Below are 21,114 nucleotides of genomic sequence, written 5' to 3'. Positions count from 1 at the left end.
TTCTTTCTAATCTTGTTCAATTGTGGGTAACAGCACAGCTATTTGGGAAGCTTGGGGACAGGGGTTGGAGGGAGAGGGAAGGGTAGGGACCACTCTCAGGGTCCAAATTTCCTTCCACTCTAGGGCTGCCTGTGCTCATCTGTCTGATGGCTTTTCTCTCTCTCTCTCCCTCTCATCCCTGCCTCCTCTTTCCTCCCTCTCCTCCTCCCCTTGTCTCTGCCTCTGACATTGCTTCTATCTTTATCTTTTTAAAAACCTGTCTCTGTTGCTTTTTATCTCTGCCTGTCTCTCCTCTGTGTCTCTCTCCTTATGTCTCTATCTTGGTGTGTCTCTGACTCTCTCTGTACCTCTGCCCCTCTCCTCCCCACTTCTCCCCGCATCTCCCTTCCCTATCTCTGTCTCTCTCCACAGTCAAAAAAGCCAAGTTTGACGGTGCCCAAGGTAAGTGGCTTCTCTTGCTGTCCTGTCCAGTGTTGCCTGTCTGTCGTTTGTTTCTCTGTCTGTCTGTTTCTCTGTCTGTCTGTTTCTCTGTCTGTCCGTCTGTCTCTTGGAGACCAGATTTAGACTTGAGCTTTGTGTCTTCTGAGCATCAGAAAAGGGGTCAGAGGATTAAACAGGGGGAGGGGCAGCCCTTGGCATGGGGTCCCTGGAGTTTGTATGGGGGTTCCCGAGTCTCCCCAGCCATAGTGGGAGATTCTATCGGGGTGGGGCTTGCCCTGAGCAATGGCTCTTCCCAGGATCCTAAGAGGCAGGATGGGGACTCTTAAGTGGGGCTGCAGGTGTGAAAAATGAGGCTCACAGAGGCAAAGGGAGTTTCTTTCTTTTCTTTTCTTTTTCTTTCTTTTCTTTTTTCTTTGAAACAGGGTCTCGTTCTGTTGCCCAAGCTGGAGTGCAGTGGTGCGATCTTGGCTCACTGCAACCTCCACCTCCTGGGGCCAAGCGATTCTCCTGCCTCAGCCTCCCAAGTAGCTGGGATTACAGGCACCCTCTACCCTGCCCAGATAATTTTTGTGTTTTTAGTAGAGACAGGGTTTCACCATGTTGGCCAGGCTGGTCTTGAACTTCTGACCTCAAACGATCCGCCTGCCTCAGCCTCCCAAAGTGCTGGATTACAGGCGAGAGCCACCACACTCTGCCTGTTTTTTAAATTTAAATTTAAATTTTTTATTTTTTGAGGCTGGAGTACAGTGGTGCCATCATGGCTTACTGCGGCCTCAACTTCCCAGGCTCAAGCGATCCTCCCGCCTCAGCCTCCCGAAGTTCCGGGGCCACAGGCGTGCGCCACTGTGCCCGGCTAATTATTTTTTGTATTTTTAGTAGAGACGGGGTTTACCCAAGTTATCCAGGCTGGGTGCCTCGACCTACCAAAGTGCTGGGATCACAGGCGTGAACCACTGCTCTCGCCCAGCAAAGGGGGTTTCTTCGGTCAATTTCGTTCCCTTTTCTTGGGCCTCGGTCTTTTTAGCCAAAAACCAATGTTTTGAGGCAGCTGGATGAAGTATCCCAAAATTCCACGTCTCCCCACACTGAGGCCCCTCCCTTGTGCCCTGAGGGTAGGGTTGGGGGATAGGGATTGAGTGGCCCAGAAATTCCCAAGGGGGTCCCAGCAGATTATCTAGAGCTTGAGCTTGGAAAGGGGCATTGGAGAGGCCCTGAGCCCCAGTGCTGACCCCTGTTCTCACTGCCACAGAGAAATTCAACACGTACGTAACCCTGAAAGTGCAGAATGTCAAGAGCACGACCATCGCGGTGCGGGGCAGCCAGCCCAGCTGGGAGCAAGATTTCATGTTGTGAGTCCACAGCCTCTGGCATGACCCCGGCCCCTGGCATAGCCCAGCACCTCACTGGCTCCTCGGGGCAGAGCTGGACACCGGGGAAGCCCAGGCAATTCCCTTCCAGCCTCCCTCATCCTGTGTCCACCTTATCTCCTCCACCTCCAAAACACATTCCCAATCCAATCACTTCCCTTGGTCTTCGAGGCCACCAGCCAAGTCCCTGCTGCCCGCCAGCCTCCGCCCTGGCCTCCTGTGCTATCCACCTCCTACAATCTGTTCTCCTCCAGGCAGCCAGGGGGATATTTTTAAAACTGCAAATCACATCCTGTTGCTCCCATATTCCAAAGTTGTCCGTGGCTCATCGACCTCAGAATAAAACCCATAGTGTTCCCCACGGTTCCCGCCACCTTCTCACTCTATCTCCCTCTCACTCCCCTGCCCTGGCCATACCCACACCCACCTCTTTCTCCAACACCTCCCAGCTCGTTCCTGCCCTAGGGCCCTTGCACTTGCTCTCCAGTCCCCAGCTGGCTCTTCTTCAGGTCTCAGCTTGTGTTACCTCCTCAGTGAAGCCCTCCCTGACCACCACCCCCAAGCTACAATTTCAGGGCATCACGCCTTCCCTTGCCTCACCATCAATTGTTTTGTTTGTTTGTTTGATTGAGACAGAGTCTCACTCTGTTCCCCAGGCTGGAGTGCAGTGGCGTGATCTCAGCTCACTGCAACCTCCACCTCCCAGATTACAGTGATCCTTCTGCCTCAGCCTTCCAAGTAGCTGGGCTTACAAGAGTGTGCCACCACACCAGGCTAATTGTACTTTAAGTAGAGATGGGGTTTCACTATGTTGGCCAGGCTGGTCTCAAACTCCTGGACTTAGGTGATCCGCCTGTTTCAGCCTCCCAATGTGCTGGGATTACAGATGTGAGCCACCACACCTGGCCAACAGAGTTTGTCTTCTTTTTTTTCTTTTTTTGAGATGGAGACTTACTCTGTAGCCCAGGCTGGAGTGCAATGGCGCGATCTCGTATCACTGCAACCTCCACCTCCTGGGTTTAAGCTATTCTCCTGCCTTAGCCTCCCAAATAGCTGGAACTATAGACGCACGCCACCATACCCGGCTACTTTTTGTGTTTTTAGTAGAGATGGGGTTTCACCATGTTGGCCAGGCTGGTCTTGAACTCCTGACCTCAGATGATCCGCCCACCTGGGCCTCCCAAATTGCTGGGATTACAGACATGAGCCACCAGGTCCAGTCAACAGGTATATTTTAAAAATACATTCCTTAAGATAAATCTTCAGCAAACTGTAAATTCAATGACTCTCACATTTCGCCAAGTTTCCTGCGCCCCTGAATCAACATATGTCTAGGACGAGGCCTGCAGGGCAAGTGCTTGGAGGTGGGATCACGTCCTCACCTCATGAGATGGAGATGACACTGGGAAGGACAGAGGTGCCCGAATGTCCTTATCCTGGGGGTAGAGGGAGCTATGGAGGTATCGGATCCTCTTCCCCACTTGGCCAGCATGGTCAGGGTTGGAGGGCTTAAGGAAGGCCCAGAAAGATGAAGTTGCAGGCAGTGTGTCACATCTGTCTCCACACCGTCCTTCCCGGCTTTCAATCCTGGTCCTTCTGTGATACCTTGAGCTCTTAACTTCCCTCACTGGCCTCAGTTTCCCCGCTATAAAATGAGAACCCCACCTTGTTATCATATCAGCTAGGATACTCCCAGGCCTTCGTTTGAATTGTGGTATGCTGTGTGTTCTCAGATGAATGAACTAACCTCTCTGAACCCCCATTTTCTCCCTTGATGTCCCCTGTCCTTTTTCCACAGCGAGATTAACCGTCTGGATTTGGGACTGACGGTGGAGGTGTGGAACAAGGGTCTCATCTGGGACACAATGGTGGGCACAGTGTGGATACCATTGCGGACCATCCGCCAGTCCAATGAGGTGAGTGGCCGGTGGCCAGAGGGTGAGGAAGGAAGCCCAGAGCCCAGTGGCCTGAACAAGATCCACATTTATCTCCTGTCCCCTGACAACATCAATGTAGACACCTGGGCCTGCCATGACCTTCCAAAGTCACCAGGGCCTAATACAACTTCCATCTTGCTCTGCCTCTCTCTCCATATGGCTTTGACCTTGTGGCCCCAAGTGGCTGCTTTAGGCTCACCAGTGCATCTTCATTCCAACCAGGGAAAGGTGGTAAGGGGCAGGGAGTTCAGGCACATCTCATTGGCCAGAACTTAGACATGTGGCCAACACCTAGCTGCAAGGGATTCTGGGAAATGTAGTCCTAGGCCGGGAAATGTAGTCCTAGGCCATACAACCCTAGGCACTGCTAAAAATATATTACTATGGAAGGAGGAAAGGATAACATAGGCAATTAGCATTTTGCATCCCAGATGGGCAGCAGCAGGAAGGTTACAGCAGCTCAGAAGAAGGTGCTGGCCCCTCAGCCTGTGCATCATGGTCAGCAGGCAGTCGTGGTGTCTATTTTTTATTTATTTATTTTTGAGACGGGGTCTCATTCTGTTGCCCAGGCTGGAGTGCAGTGGCACGATCATGGCCCACTGCAGCCTCAACTTCCCAAGCTCAAGTGATCCTCCTACCTCAGCCTCCCAAGTAGCCGGGACTGCAGGTGCACACCACCATGTCCCCCTATTTTATTTTATTTTTTTAATAGAGACAGGGTTTTGCCATGTTGCCCAGGCTGGTCTCAAACTCCTGGGCTCAAGCAATCCACCCACCTCAGCCTCCCAAACTGCTGGTATTACAGGCATGAGCCACTGTGCCAAGCTGTGGTCATGTCTATTCATCTGTCCCCACAGCCCAGTCCCTAGCCTCCTGACCTTAAGTCTCAACCCCTCCATGCTGACCCCAGGAGGGTCTTACTACCTGGAGCTCTGATCTATCCTCTCCTGTCCATCTTCCTTGGGAGGCCCTTTAGATGGCACCCGCCCACTAGTCTTATCTCCCCCCACACTCCAACCTCAACCCCTTCCAGATTCCAGCCTCTGAACCTTTGCATATTCTGATCCCTGAGTTTCAAGTGTCCTCCTTTCCATCACCCTCTAAATTCCCATGTGCCCTCTTCCAGGCAGCACTCTCTGACTTCCCTCTGGATCCTTTAGCCCTCCTTCCTCCCTCTGGGCTAGCTATGACCTCATGGGGCTGGAGGTGCCTGTGTCCAGCTCTGTTTCCCAGGGCGGTGGGCTCCTCAGGGTATAGGGTGATGATGGCTGGGGCCTCTTGGGGACCCTGGCATCACTCAGTATATACCAGGCATAGAGGAGGGACTGGGACTATTTTTTTCTTTGTTCGTTTTTGTTATTTCATTTCTTTCTTTCTTTCTTTTTTTGAAATGAAGTCTTGCTTTGTCTCACCAGGCTGGAGTGCAGTGGCACCATCTCGGCTCACTGCAGCCTCTGCCTACCTGGCTCAAGTAATTCTCCTGCCTCAGCCTTCCAAGTAACTGGAATTACAGGCACCCACCACCACACCCAGCTAATTTTTGCATTTCTAGTAGAGATGGGGTTTCATCATGTTGGCCAGGCTGGTCTTTAACTCCTGACCTCAAGTGATCTGCCCACCTTGGCCTCCCAAAGTGCTGGATTATAGGTATGAGCCATTGCACCTGGCTAGTGAGCATCTGCTTTTGAATGAATGAATGGAGAGAGACAAAATGGTTGCAAGATTCCAGGCAAGTGAGTCTAAAAGGAAGCCTCGGCTGGGCGTGGTGACTCATGCCTGTAATCCCAGCACTTTGGGAGGCTGAGGCAGGAGGATCACCTGAGGTCAAAAGTTCAAGACCAGCCTAGCCAACATGGTGAAACTCTGTCTCTACTAAAAAATACAAAAAAATTAGCCAGGCATGGTGGTGTGCACTTGTAATCCCAGCAGCTCAGGAGGCTGAGGTAGAATCACTTGAGCCTGGGAGGCGGAGGTTGCAGTGAGCTGAGATCACGCCACTGCACTCCAGCCTGTATGATAGAGCAAGACCCTGTCTCAAAAACATTAAATTAAAATATATAAAAGGAAACCTTGAGGGAGACCCAAAATTTCCTTAATGGCCCTTCAAGTGTGAGGGAAGCCTGGTCACCTGGGGTGGCAGAAAGTAGATTCCACTAAAGATCATTCCCATTTGAATAACGAAGAGACTGAGGTTCAGGGTGGACCCCACTCGTTCAAAGGCAACATTTCTGAACCAGGAGAAATGGGCTCGCTCTCCTGGGGGATGTTCTCCCTGGGTGATAGCAGGCCCCAGGGCTTTTGTCTGAAGTCAGAGTCCCATAACCCCTTATCAGGGGTGAGGAATGACCATGAGGGGCTGGGGCTGTCCTTACCTGACCCCAAGGGGTTCCCCCTCTAGGTACCTTGCTCTGGGTTCCCCTGACTCACCATGTGGCCCTGGACTGAGACCTTTCCCTCTCTGAATCTCAGTTTTTTTCATGTGTAACATGGGAACACAGGCAGGCACAGTGGCATGTGTCTATAGTCCCAGCCACTGGAAGCTGAGGCATGAGGATCACTTGAGGCCAGGAGCTCAAGATGAGCCTGGGCAACATAGTGAGACCCCAGCTCTAAAAATAAAGAAAGAGAGAGAGAGAAAAATAGAGGCAGGGAAGGGGAAGGGAGGGGAGAGAGAGGGAGGGAGGGAAGGAAGGAGAGGAAGGAAGGAGAAAGAAAAAAGAAGAGAGAATGGAAGGGCAGGAAAGAAAGAAAAAAGAGAAAGGAAGGAATGAAGGAAAAGAAAAAGGAAGGGAGGGAAGGAGGGAAAGAGAGAAAGAAAAAAGAGAAAGAAAGCAAGCTTTGGGAGGCCGAGGCGGGCAGATCACAAGGTCAAGAGATCAAAACCATCCTGGCCAACATGGTGAAACCCCCTGTCTACTAAAAAATACAAAAATTAGCTGGGTGTGGTGGTGCATGCCTGTAGTCACAGCTACTCAGGAGGCTGAGGCAGGAGAATTGCTTGAACCTGGGAGGCGGAGGTTGCAGTGAGCAGAGATCAGAGAATTGCACTCCAACCTGCCGCCTGGCAACAAAGCAAAACTCTGTCTCAAAAAAAAAAAGAAAGGAAGGAAGGAAGGAGGGAGGGAGGAAAGGAGGAAAGAGAGAGAGACAGGAAGAAGGGAGGAAAGAGAGAGGAGACATGAGACATGAATTTTGTTTTGGGGTAGGGGTGAGGGGGATGTCTCATGTGAGAGTAGGGGCCCTGGGGCCCAGCATGCAGCAGACACCTGACCACACACCTGCTTCCCGACCCCAGGAAGGCCCCGGAGAGTGGCTGACACTGGACTCCCAGGTCATCATGGCAGACAGCGAGATCTGTGGCACCAAGGACCCCACTTTCCACCGCATCCTCCTGGACACGCGCTTTGAGCTGCCTTTAGGTGAGTCCCGGGGCACGTGACCTTCACCCAGCCCCGGCCCCACTTCTGGACTCACTCAGCTATTCCAGGAGAGTGAACAGGCCTGGGAGGTCTGGCTGACCCTTCAGGCTGAGAATGAGTGTCCTTCGCCCCAGAGGAGAGAGAGTTTCTTGGGTTACAGAGAACAGGGGTGTTGGAAATAGACGCCTGGTGCTGGAAAGAAAAATCAGCACTGAGACAAAGGATCTTTCAGCAACACAACTTTTACTTCCTGGACTGCAGGAGGGGTACCCTTGCTAGCCATCTTGCCATGAGAGTACAATGAACAAAGGAAAACACACTAATTTATTCCTTACGCATTCAGGGTTGTCCTTACTGCTGTGTCTGATCTTCATTGGCTGGAGCCAGACCTCACAATCTAAACTAAAACCTGATTGGCTAACGACTTAAAACTTTTCTAAAAGCAACGGAGAGCTGGGACATGCCTGTCAGCATGTCCAGCACAGATATCTTAGTTAAAGTACTAGGACATAGAATGTACTACGTGCCTGTAAGCATGTCTAACAGCTACACAGGATAGGGCTTAACAAAGTTATTAGCACACTTATGATTTATTCTTTAACAAGAAAGGAAACTTTAAAAAGGGACGTTTTCTACTTCCCACAATTGGTGTGAACCTGCTGTGTACAGACCGTGACCCAGGCCCCGTAGCTTGAGCTGCAAACTCTTCACAACCCACGGGGCTCAGGGCTGGGCAGTCCTGGCTATTCCTCAGTGATGCCTGGGGCTGCAAGAGTGAGCTGGGGATCAGAGGAGAGACAGAGACAGAGAGACATGTAGACAGAGGCTGAGAACAGACAGTCCCCTCTTCCTTTCCTAGAAGCACCTCGAGTCTCTCCACCTCATTCTTCTAAGAACTCATGGGTGTCCAGGCTCAGTGTCTCATGCCTGTAATCCCAGCACTTTGGGAGGACGAGGCGGGAGGATCACTGGAGGACAGGAGTTTGAGACCAGCCTGGGTGATCTAGTGACATCCCATCTCTATGAAAAAGCTAAAGATTCACCAGCCATGGTGGCAGGTCCCCATAGTCCCAGCTATTCAGGAGGCTGAGGCAGGAGGATTGCTTGAGCCCGGAAGTATGAGGGTGCAGTGAGCTGTGATTGCACCACTGCACTCCAGCCTGGGTGACAGAGTGAGACGCTGACTCTAAAAAATGAAAAATAAAAACAATGGGCTGGGCGTGGTGGCTCAAGCCTGTAATCCCAGCTCTTTGGGAGGCCAAGGCAGAAGGATTACCTGATGTCAGGAGTTCAAGACCAGCCTGGCCAACATGGCGAAACTCCATCTCTACTAAAAATATAAAAAATTAGCCAGGCATGGTGGCGGACACCTGTAATCCCAGCTACTTGGAGGCTGAGGCAGGAAAATCACTTGAACCTGGGAGGCGGAGGTTGCAGTGAGCTGAGATCGCACCGCTGCACTCCAGCCTGGGCAACAGAGCAAGACTCCATCTCAAAAAAGTTAAATAGATAAATAATAAAAACAATGGCTTCCCCGCCCTCATAAATGCCAGGAACCATCTCCTCTCATCCTCCAACTGTTCTCCATCCATCTTTGGGGAGAGGGGAGGCAGAGGCAGTGCCTCCCCTTCATCTCCATCTACCCTCCTGGGACCCCAGATCAGCCCAGCCCCCACTTCCGAGGGTTTGCCAAAGACCCTAGAAGCCAGGGCCTTGCTGGAGCTCAGGAAGCCTGTAGGATGGAGGCTGAGGGGCAGGGAGGGGCGTCCAGGCTCACAGACCGGCTCTGCTTGCAGACATTCCGGAAGAAGAGGCTCGCTACTGGGCCAAGAAGCTGGAGCAGCTCAATGCTATGCGGGACCAGGATGAAGTGAGTGTTGGGGTGGGAAGGGCTGTTTTCTTCCTTGTTTCTGTCTCTGTCTCCCCACGTACCGGTGCTGTTTCTCTGTGAGCTTCTCTTTCCCTGAGTCTCTGTTTCTAATTCTCTGTAACCTGACTGCATCCATGACTCACCTGGTCCAGTGTCGAGACAATGATGTGGTCAAGAAACACGCAGAGGCTGGGCCTGGGGCTCACACCTGGAATCCCAGCACTTTGGGAGGCTGAGACAGGCGGATCACCTGAGGTCAGGAGTTCTAGACCAGCCTGGCCAACATGGTGAAACCCTGTCTCTACCAAAGGTAAAATAAAAAATTAGCCATGTACAGGGGCTCAGGTCTGTAATCCCAGCACATTGGGAGGCCAAGGCAGGGACAGCATTTGAGGTCAGGAGTTCGAGACCAGCCTGGCTAACATGGTGAAACTCCATCTCTACTAAAAACACAAAAAATTAGCCTGGTATGATGGTGGGCGCCTGTAAGCTCAGCTATTCAGGAGGCTGAGGTGGGAGAATCACTTGAATCTGGGAGGCAGAGGTTGCAGTGAGCCGAGATCATGTCACTGCACTGCAGCCTGGGCGACAGAGCAAGGCTCCATGTCAAAATAATAATAATAATAATAATAATAAAAACTTTTATTTTACATTCAAGGGGTGCATGTGCAGGTTTGTTACACAGATACATTACATGATGCTGGGGTTTGGGCTTCCGTGGTGTTACTCCAATAGCGAACACAGTACCCAACAGGTAGGTTTGTTTGTTGGTTTGTTTGTTTTTGAGACAGAGTTTTGCTCATGTTAGCCCAGGCTGAAGTGTAATGGCGTGATCTCGGCTCACTGCAACCTCCACCTGCCGGGTTCAAACGATCCTCTTGCCTCAGCCTCCTCAGTAGCTGGGATTACAGGCATGTGCCAACACACCCAGCTAATTTTTGTATTTTTAGTAAAGACGGGGTTTCTCCATGTTGGTCAGGCTGTTTTGAACTCCCAACCTCAGGTGATCCACCCACCTCAGCCTCCCTGAGTGCTGAGATGACAGGCGTGAGCCACCGTGCCCGGCCCCCACAGGTAGTTCACTCACCCTGGTCCCGCGCCCTCCTTCCTCCCTTCCGGAGTCCCCTGTGTTTACTGTTTGCATCTTCACGTCCACGAGCACCCAATGTTTAGCTTGCGCTTATAAGCGAGAACATGTGGGATTTGGTTTTCTGGTTTTGGATGGATTCGCTTAGGATAATGGCCTCCAGCTCCATCCACGTTCCTGCAAAGGGCATGATTTAATTGATTTAATTATTTTTTATGGCTGTGTAGTTCTCCATGGTATATAGGTACCACATTAAAAAAAAAAAATCCAGGCCAGGCATGGTGGATCATGCCTGTAATCCCAACACTCCGGGAGGCTGAGGTGGGAGGAACACCTAAGGTCAGGAGTTCAAGACCAGCCTGGTCAACATGGTGAAACCATTTCTATTAAAAATAGAAAAAACAGCCAGGCATGGTGGCGGGCACCTATAATCCCAGCACTCTGAGGGGCTGAGGTGGGCAGATCACAAGGTCAAGAGATTAAGACCATCCTGGCCAACATGGTAAAACCCCATCTTTACTAAAAAATACAAAAATTAGCTGGGCATGGTGGTGCACACCTGTAGTCCCAGCTACTCAGGAGGCTGAGGCAGGAGAATCGCTTGAACCTGGGAGGCAGAGGTTGCAGTGAGCCGAGATTGTGCCACTGCACTCCAGCCAGGGTGACAGAGCAACACTCTATCGCAAAAGAGAAAAATCCAATCCACCACTGGATTACAGGGCACCTAAGTTGATTCTGTATCTTTATTATTGAGAATAGCGCTGCCATGAACATACGTGTGCATGTGTCCTTTTGGTAGAACAATTTCTTTCTTTGTTTTCTTGTGGAGTCTTGCTCTGTCGTCTAAGCTGGAGGCTGGAGTGCAATGACGCGATCTCGGCTCACTGCACCCTCCGCCTCCCAGGATCAAGTGACTATCGTGCCTCAGCCTCCCGAGTGGCTGGGATAACAGGCACGTGCCACCATGGCCAGAGAATTTTCATGTTTTTAGTAGAGATGGGGTTTCACCATGTTGGCCAGGCTGGTCCTAAACTCCTGACCTCAAGTGATCTTCGCGCCTCAGCCTCCCAAAGTGCTGCGATGACAGGTGTGAGCCACCGCGCCCGGCCCCTAGTCTTTTTCCTGTCTCTGTTTCTCAGTTTCTCTCTGTCTCTGTCTTTCTCTCGTGTGTGTGTGTGTGTGTGTCTTTCTCTCCTTTTCTCTCTTACTCCCCATATCCTTCTCATAGAGAGGGAGAGAATTTGGGAGGTAGAGGGAAGTGAGAATGGGATGGAACAGAGGACTTTCCTGGTCCCCTGGCCTTCAATCCTTCTGAGACAAGCCCTTTCTCCTTCCCCTACCCCTTCAGTATTCGTTCCAAGATGAGCAAGAAAAGCCTTTGCCTGTCCCCAGCAACCAGTGTTGTAAGTACCTCTTGATTCTTCTTGGGCATGGGCTGAAACCCTCGTCCCTCCCTTACCCCATGACTGTCCTGTCTAAAGACTTCTCCCCTCCAGAGATACAAAGTCCCGAGAGTGTAGTGTCTACTTACAGTGTATTAGAAATTAGAGTTCTGAGGCTGGGTGTGGTGGCTCATCCCTGTAATCCCAGCACTTTGGGGGATCAAGGTCAGGAGTTCAAGACCAGCCTGACCAACTTGGCAAAACCCCATCTCTACTAAAAGTACAAAAAAAAAATTAAACAGACATGGTGGTGGGTGCCTGCAATCCCAGCTATTTAGGAGGCTGAGGGAGGAGAAATGCTTGAACCCAGGAGGTAGAGTCTGTGATGAGCTGAGATCACATCACTGCACTCCAGTCTGCTACAGAGCAAGACTCTGACTCAAAAAAGAAAAGAATAGGAAAGAACAGAAAAGGGAGGGAGGAAGGAAGGAAGGAAGGAAGGAAGGAAGGAAGGAAGGAAGGAAGGAAGGAAGGAAGGAAAAGAGAAAGAAAGACAGAAAGGAAGGAAGGAGAAAGAAAGAAGAAAGAGAGAGAGAGAAAGGAAGGGAGGGAGGGAAGAAAGGAGGGAGGGAGGGAGAGAGTTCTGAGACTTGGGCTTGATGACCTTGCTCCATGGTCCTGAGCAGGCCAGTGTCCCTCTCCAACATTTAGGGACCTTCTCTTTGAAATAGCACATCTGACAGACCTGCACTCTGAGGGCTGCTGGAAGGATTTGGAACATCTAGAGACATGAAAAACACTTTGTAGATGCTTCACTTCCATTCATCAGATCCTGGATGAGGACATAGAACTCATTCAACAAACTAGTCGTGGGGCCAGCACAAACCCGAGCAGCCCAGAGTCAGACGTTGCAGACACAGAAGGAAGACATGCCAACACACGTACAACGGGTGCACCTACAACAGACAAAGGCTGTTTCATTCACCCATTTTCTTAGATGGAGAAACTGAGGCCCAAGAGGAGATGTCACCCACCACCACACACTCGGCAAGTGGCAGAGCCAGGATTTGAACCCAGGTCTGAGGGACTCCAACTTTGCTTCCCTTTCTACCACACCCTGTCTGTTAATTATGATGATGAAAACGTTCCTCTTCCTGTTTCCAACAAGGCTGCAGCGGTCAAGATTTTTTATCTCCCTGGGCCCAGTGGACACTCAGATGCATCCAGACTGGGTCTTTTCATGGATGGAAGAGCTGTCTCCCTCCTTAAAATGTCTTTCCGTTGCTCTGCGGTGGAGAGGAAGTAGCAAACCATACAGCCTCAGGGCACAGCTCCCACCTGCTGACACCAAAACCCCACTTCACTCTTCAGCCTTCCTTTCCATTTATTTATTTATTTATTTATTTAGAGGTAGAATCTTGCTTTGTCACCCAGACTGGACTGCAATGGTATGATCTTGGCTCACTGCAGCCTCCGCCTCCTGGGTTTGAGCAATTCTCGTGCCTCAGCCTCTTGAGTAACTGGTGTTACAGGCGCGTGCCACCACGCCCAGCTAATTTTTGTATTTTTAGTAGAGACAGGGTTTCGCCATGTTGGTCGGCTAGTCTAGAATTTTTTACCACCCATGATCCACCCGCCTCAGCCTCCCGAAGTGCTGGGATTACAGGCATAATCACCATGCTCAGCTTTTTTTCATTTCTTTTTTCATCTTCCTTTTCTCCCCTCTCACCATCTTTCCTGCATCTGCATCTCCCCCACCATGTGTCCAGGAGAGTGGTAACTGACCCAGAGGTGGGGAGGGCTTGGGGACTACAGCTGGGGAGACCCTGTTTCTACACTGACTTGGGGTGTGATATTGAGAAAGTCCCTTGGCCTCCCTGGCCAAGGAGGGGCCATCACTGCGTGGAAGGAATTACAAACACCCTCCCCAGGGATGGGGTCACTGAGAGGTTGCAGTGGGGGTGGAGCCAGGCAGAGTGGAGGCAGGAAGGCAATGGCAGTGGGCCCCTGGGTGGATGGACTGGAGCCAGGGGCAGGTTCAATTTGGGGAATGGAGACCACCACTCAGTATTTATCCATAAGGAAATACTGGGAGTGTTTTGTCACCTCTGTTTCCCAGAGAAAGCAGCCAATGGTCAGAAGAGCCAGGTTTCTGGTCCGGGACACTTTTCTGAAGTACCAGGTAGTTGATAGGCAAAGGTGGCTCTCGCCCTGATACTCAGAGGCTGTGTGACTTTGGGCTGCTCACTCTGTCTCTCTGAGTCCCATTGTTTCAACTATAAAATGAGCAGAATGATAAAATCCACACAACAATGGTGTTTCAAAGCTTAGGGTTTCCAATTTAGTGTAAAGCAGGGAGAGGAAAAGGGTGGAGGCTGCTAACCCCAGACTTTACAGTCAGAAAACACTGGGCCCAAATACCCACTTTGTTACTTCCTGACTGTGCCTTTCCTCCCATTCAAAACTGAGCCCGGCACAGTGGCTCATGCCTGTAATCCCACTACTCAGCCTCACTTGAGACCAGGAGTTTGAGACCAACCAGAGCAACATAGCAAGACTCCATCTCTACACACACACACAAAAAACACAAAGAAAAACCACCAAAAAACAAAACATTAGCCAAACACTGTGGTGGGTGCCTGCAACCCCAGCTACTCAGGAGGCTGAGGTGGGAGGATTGCTTGGGCTTGGGAATTCGAGGCTACAGTGAGCCATGACTGCACCACTGTACTCCAGGCTGGATGACACAGCGAGACCCTGTCTCAAAAAAAAAAAAAAGAAAGAGAAGAAAAGAAATTTTTTTTAAAAAACAAACAAACAGGGATATCCGCCTTCCTCCCAAGGTGGAGAGCAGAGACACAGCAAGTGTCAGCAACAAAAATGATGCTCACGGAAGGTACTCAGGACAAGAGGGCTGCCATCTTGGGGTGCAGGGAGGAGATGGGGAGAGTGAGGAAGATGACAGGGGAGCCCCCCTCCCTACGCCCACCCCTCTGTCTGCTCCCTTTTATTATTTCTGCCCCTTCTCTTTGTAGGCAACTGGAATTATTTTGGCTGGGGTGAGCAGCACAGTAAGTACTCAGCCTGAATGATGTTCTGGGAGGCCCATGGGAAGGTGGGCACCTTGGTGATCCCAAGGCCCCTCCGCACTACCACACAGGGAACCAGGGTGCCCGTAACCAGCACGTGAGGGCCAGAGGGCTTGGCAAGACCCCTCCCAAGCTCTCCTGCACCCTCTTCATTAGCGCCTGTCTTGGGAGACCTGCTCTCTGCTGAGGAGTGGGCACCATTATTGGGGTGGGGGGTTCAGCCTGAAGAGGTGGACATTTAGACCAAACACCTGCCTGTCTCCAGCCGGGCACTGTGACCCCTTCCGCCACTCCCCCTGTATAACCTCATCTCCTCTCCTTCAACCCCTCTGTCTTTTGGTCTTCCTATCTTCCTTCTCCACCTGGAAATGGGCCCAGTGTCACTCAGAGGGTAGTGGGTGGGCAGGGAGAGGGTCTCCGATAGAGGGGCGGGTCAGGGACCTCAGCATCCCCCCAGGCTCTACCCACATTCACACCACACCTCCCACCTTCATTTGCTCTCTGAGGGAAGAGAGCAAGCCACCTCCTCCCTAAATTAAATGTCCATTTTCTACCCAACAACAGTCCGCAACCTTTTTGACACCAGGGACCAGTTTCATGGAAGACAATTTTTCCATGGACTAGGGGGTAGGGGGGATGGTTTCCGGATGATTCAACCTTATTGCATTTATTGTGCACTTTATTTTTTTATTATTACATTACAGTACATAATGAAATATTGATACAACTCACCGTCATGTAGAAGCAGTGGGAGCCCCGAGCTTGTTTCCCTGCAATGAAACCATCCCATCTAGGGGTGATGGGGGACACTGACAGATCATCAGGCATTAGATTCTTCTTCTTCTTTTTTTTTTTTTTTTTTGAGACAGAGTCTTATTCTGTCACCCAGGCTGGAGTGCAGTGGTGCAATCACAGCTCACTGCAACCTCTGCCTCCCAGGTTCAAGAGATTCTCCTGCCTCAGCCTCCCAAGTAGCTGGGACTACAGGCACCCACCACCACACCCGAATAATTTTTGTATTTTTAGTTGAGATGGGTTTCACCATGTTGGTTAGGCTGGTCTTAAACTCCTGACCTTGTGATCCACCCACCTCAGCCTCCCAAAGAGCTGGGATTACAGGTGTGAGCCACTGAGCCTGGCCAATCCTCTCTGCTAAGGATAAATCTGCCTCCTTCTCTCTCCTCCGCCAACTGGGGAGTTCTTCACTTCTTTCTCATGTCTTGGTGGACAAACCTAACTCCAGGACCAGTGAAACTGCTGACAAACCCTTTGGTCCACCACAATTTCTCAAAAACAAGTTGGTTAAAAATCAATCTAGGGCCGGGCGCGGTGGCTCACGCCTATAATCCCAGCACTTTGGGAGGCCGAGGCAGGTGGATCACGAGGTCAAGAGATCAAGACCATCCCGGTCAACAAGGTGAAACCCCGTCTCTACTAAAAATACAAAAATTAGCTGGGCATGGTGGTGCGTGCCTGTAGTCCCAGCTACTCGGGAGGCTGAGGCAGGAGAATCGTTTGAACCCAGGAGGTGGAGGTTGCAGTGAGCTGAGATCGCACCATTGCACTCCAGCCTGGGAAACAGAGTGAGACTCTGTCTCAAACAAAACACAACAATAGCAACAACAACAACAACAACAAAAAAAAAAGGCTGGGCGCGGTGGCTCACGCCTGTAATCCCAGCACTTTGGGAGGCCGAGGCGGGTGGATCACGAGGTCAAGAGATCGAGACCATCCTGGTCAACATGGTGAAACCCCGTCTCTACTAAAAATACAAAAAATTAGCTGGGCGTGGTGGCGCGTGCCTGTAATCCCAGCTACTCAGGAGGCTGAGGCAGGAGAATTGCCTGAACCCAGGAGGTGGAGGTTGCGGTGAGCCGAGAATGCGCCATTTCACTCCTGCCTGGGTAACAAGAATGAAACTCCATCTAAAAACAAACAAACAAACAAAAACTCCAATATAGCTAAAGCTGATAGATATTTGGGTCAAAAAGGAAAGATAACTGAGCCGAAAACAGACCATTTGGTCAAAACAAAAGTAGCTGGAAATAGTCAGAAGCAGACAATTTAGTCAAGAACTACTTGGTAGAAAGCAGAGCCTGGGCAAAAGCAGAAAGACTCCAACTCCAAGTAATTGACCTTTCAGAAGCAGACAATTCGTCAGAAAAAGAAAAGGCTTGGTAAACATGTGCACAGCCTCATGCGGTTTGACCGGAAACATCTCAGCCCGGTCAAGGACAAGTCAGTAGAAAGAATGCCATCTGGCCACAGTGGCTCACACCTGTGATCCCAGCACTTTGGGAGGCTGAGGTGGGAGGATTGCTTGAGCCCCGGAGTTCAAGACCATCCTGGGTAATATAGGGAGAGCCCATCTCTACAAAAAATAAATAAATAAATAAAATGAGCTGGGCGTGGTGGTGTGTGCCTGTGGTCTCAGCTTCTCTGGAGGCTGAGGTGGGAGGATCTCTTGAACCTAGGAGGTTGAGGCTGCAGTGAGCTATGATCACCCCATTGCAGTCCACCCCAAGTGAGAGAGACCCTGAATGCACCAAAAATCTGAAGATTTCATTCATTGCTCTGAGAGTTTGGAGTCTGGGAGTTCCTTCATTTTTTAAACCTCCTCTTCCCCTTCTCTGTATTTCTCATATTTTCTTTTTTTTTTTTTTTTTTGAGACGGAGTTTCACTCTTGTTACCCACGCTGGAGTGCAACGGCGTGATCTTGGCTCACTGCAACCTGTGCCTCCTGGGTTCAAGTGATTCTCCTGCCTCAGTCTCCCGAGTAGCTGGAATTACAAGCACGCACCACCATACCATTTTTGTATTTAAGTAGAGACGGGGTTTCACCATACTGGTGAGGCTGGTCTCAAACTCCTGACCTCATGATTCTCCTGCCCTGGGCTCCCAAAGTGCTGGGATTACAGGTGTGAGCCACTGCACCTGGCCCGTGGACTACATTTTTCTTTATTTTACTTGCATTTTATATTTTGGAGACAGAGTCTTGCTGTCACCCAGCCTAGAGTGCAGAGGTGTGATCTTGACTCACTGCAACCTCCGTCTCCTGGGTTCAAGCAATTCTCCTGCGTCAGCCTGCCAAGGAACTGGGATTACAGGCACATGCCACCACCCCCGGCTAATTTTTTTTTATTTTTAGTAGAGACAGGGTCTTGCTATGGTGCCCAGGCTGGTCTTGAACTCCTGGGTTCAAGTGATCTGCCTGCCTCGGCCTCTCAAAGCGCTGGGATTCCAGGTGTGAGCCACTGTGCCCGGCCTTTGCTTTACTCTTAAAGTAGCGGTAACTTTATTATGTTTTTAACTTTAAAAAATAGAAAAGATGGCATTATTGAAATCTTTTTTTCAGAAGGTACAGAAAAGAATAAAGAAGAAAATGTACAATCCCCCAATTATACCACCCCCCCCACACATGTTGCTTTTAGAATTGGAATTTTTTTAGGATTTAGAAAACAAACTGTTCTTTTTTCTAAGGAAACCAAACTAAACCAAAATATCTTTTAGTCCGTATTAAACATGAAGTTTGGCAACTCTGCCACATTCCCTTCTAGCAATAGAGTCTTGGTGTGTGGTGAGTTTGCCAAGTTGAGCATCTAATCCTTTTTGAAAAAGACAGAACCACATCACAGCATCTTCCTGGGTGTTGTGCCTATAAGATGCGGTCTGGGTCCTCACCCTCAGCTACCAGAAGATCTCTAAGGGCTACAGGGCGTTCACTCCAGCTTGAACTACTGATCTTCCTCCACCTTCCCTCTGAGTGTGCGTGTGACTCCTGTTATGGGAAACTAACTGCCCAATGGAAAAAAAAAATCCCATCTCATGTTCAGAGATCCTGAGCTGCAGCCAAGTTGTTCCTCACATTTGAGCTGGAGGATGCCCTCTACTTTGTCCTTGTTTTCTTCACATTGTAGGACCTACCCTAGCCCCTAGACTGCAGGTCCAATTTGACCCACAGAAGGCAAAGCAGGGTTTTCACCTCCTTTGTTCTGAAGCCTATATCTCCCTTAACATGATCCACAATTCTTTATCCATACTAGTAAAAAATTCTTGTCTTTGGTAGCAGCACCCTAAGTCGGGGAAACTGTATTGGCCCCCATCACATGTGCTCTCTCTCTCTTCCTCGCCCTCTTCCCATATCTCCTCTCTCTTTCAGACGATGACCCCGACAGTGCAGTGGATGACCGTGACAGTGACTACCGCAGTGAAACGAGCAACAGCATCCCGCCGCCCTATTATACAACGTCGCAACCCAATGCCTCAGTCCACCAGTATTCTGTCCGCCCACCACCCCTGGGTTCCCGGGAATCCTACAGTGACTCCATGCACAGTTACGAGGAGTTCTCTGAGCCGCAGGCCCTCAGGTAGCTGCTGTGGAGAGCAGCGTGCGTGTGTGTGTGTGAGGGCCCTGCTGTGTCTCCTGGGGTGGAGAAGGGTGGGGGGCTGGAGCTGGAGGTGGAGCTCCAGGAAAGCAGAATTCACCCATCCAGGAGGGCAGAATTCACATTTTCTTGTGAAAATCGTTCCCTTTTTTTTCTTTCCTTTTCTGTTCTTTTTTTCTTTTTCTTTTTTTGTCCACTCAGACTGAAGTGCAGTGGCGAGATCTGGGCCCACTGCACCCTCCACCTCCCGGGCTCAAGCAATTCTCCTGCCTCGGGCTCCTGAGTAGCTGGGACCACAGGCTCCCACCACCACGCCTGGGGAATTTTCGTATTTTTTTTTTTTATTTATTTATTTATTTATTTATTTATTTATTTATTTATTTATCTATCTATCCGTCCGAGATAGAGTCTCGCTCTGTCACCCAGGCTGGAGTGCAATGCCGTGATTTCGGCTCACTGCGACCTCCACCTCCCGGGTTCCGGTGATTCTCCTGCCTCAGCCTCCCGAGTAGCTGGGATTACAGGCACCCGGCACCACATCCGGCTAATTTTTTGTATTTTTAGTAGAGATGGGGTTTCACCATGTTGGTCAGGCTGGTCTTAAACTCCTGACCTCATGATCCAACTGCCTCGGCCTCCCAAAGTGCTGGGATTACAGGGTTGAACCACTGCGTCCAGCCTCTTTCTTTACCCAAAAGCTTGCAAGAAAATTCTATAAGCAGCCTGGTGTGGTGGCTCACACCTGTAATACGAGCGCTTTGGGAGGCTGAGGTGGGAGGATCTCTTAAGTTCAAGAGTTCGAGACCAGCCTGGGCAATAAAGTGAGACCTCCCGTCACTACAAAAAAAATACAAAAATTAGCCAGGCATGGTGGCACACACCTGTGGATCCAGCTACACAGGAGGCTGAGGTGGGAGGATCACTTGAGCCTGGGAGGTCGAGGCTGCAGTGAGCCAGCCTGGATGACGGAGTGAGACAAGATCTTGTTCTGTTGCCCAGGCTGGAGTGCAGTGGCACCATTACGACTCAGTGCAGCCTTGGGCTCCTGGGCTCAAGTGATCCTCCCATCTCAGCCTCCCCAGTAGATGGGATTACAGGCACAGGCCACCATACCAAGCTAATTTATTTTTATTTTTTCTAGAGATGGGAGTCTTGCTATATTGCCCAGGCTGGTCTTGAACCCCATTTTTATTCCTGTAGCATCCCCGAGGCTGGCCAGGGAAGGGGGTCCTGGGCACTGTGACTGGAGGAGGTATCTAATCAGGAAATGATAAGGTTTGTTGAGTGACTAAGTGAATGGTTAGAAGAGGGTTGTCCTCCTGCCTGCACTTGGACAGAGACAAAATATTTCTTTCTGGTGAGATCAAGCATGATCCTGGGTTCATATAAGGAGCATATAACAGAGGGCCTGACCTGGCCAGAGAGTCGGGGGGCAGTCACGCAAGTAAGTGATGAGAGGATAGGCAGGAGTTTACTAGATAAGGCAGACAAGGGCCCGGCACAGTGCATGGCTGATGCCTGTAATCCCAGCACTTTGGGAGGCCGAGGTGGGCGAATCACCTGAGGTCGAGAATTCGAGACCAGCCTGACCAACATGGAGAAACCCTGTTTCTACTAAAAATACAAAAAAATTAGCTGGATGTGGTGGTGCACAGCTGTAATCCCAGTTACTCAGGAGGCTGAGGCAGGAGAATCGCTTGAACCCAGGAGGGGAGGTTGTGGAGAGCTGAGATCACACCATTACACTCCAGCCTAGGCAATAAGGGTGAAACTTCATCTCAAAAGTGGCTCATGCCTGTAGCCTGTAATCCTGGCACTTTGGGAGGCCGAAGCAGGTGGATCACAAGGTCAGGAGATTGAGACCATCCTGGCCAACATGATGAAACCCCATCTCTACTAAAAATACAAAAATTAGCTTGGCGTGATGGTGCGTGCCTGTAGTCCCAGCTACTCGAGAGGCTGAGGCAGGAGAATCACTTGAACCCAGGAGGCAGAGATTGTGGGGAGCTGAGATCGCGCCATTGCACTCCAGCCTGGGCAACAAGAGCAAAACTCCGTCTCAAAAAAAAAACAGACCAGGAAGAGACCACAGCAAGGGCACAGGCTTATGGTGTTGGAGGGAGGACAAGAAGGCCA

General features: G+C 50.5%; 1 protein-coding gene across 7 annotated transcripts in view; it reads left to right on the top strand.

Annotated features, from left to right (window-relative positions):
* Positions 1–21,114, top strand: part of UNC13A (unc-13 homolog A) — a 109,600-nt gene that overhangs the window by 30,853 nt on the left and 57,633 nt on the right. For 6 of the 7 annotated variants that reach the window (XM_054250575.2, XM_054250574.2, XM_054250572.2 and 3 more), the window contains exons 2-9: positions 412–441; positions 1,691–1,790; positions 3,607–3,724; positions 7,041–7,164; positions 8,961–9,034; positions 11,470–11,524; positions 14,539–14,574; positions 18,753–18,960. In XM_054250575.2, coding sequence (XP_054106550.1) covers positions 1,786–1,790; positions 3,607–3,724; positions 7,041–7,164; positions 8,961–9,034; positions 11,470–11,524; positions 14,539–14,574; positions 18,753–18,960 — 620 coding nt within the window. In that variant the 5' untranslated portion in view covers positions 412–441; positions 1,691–1,785. The remainder of the gene's footprint in view (positions 1–411; positions 442–1,690; positions 1,791–3,606; positions 3,725–7,040; positions 7,165–8,960; positions 9,035–11,469; positions 11,525–14,538; positions 14,575–18,752; positions 18,961–21,114) is intronic. The other variant, XM_078361780.1, reaches the window with a different exon arrangement.

Source organism: Callithrix jacchus, chromosome 22 (assembly GCF_049354715.1).
Source record: "Callithrix jacchus isolate 240 chromosome 22, calJac240_pri, whole genome shotgun sequence".
NCBI classification, from domain to species: domain Eukaryota; kingdom Metazoa; phylum Chordata; class Mammalia; order Primates; family Cebidae; genus Callithrix; species Callithrix jacchus.
This window is presented reverse-complemented; position numbering and strand designations above follow the sequence as displayed.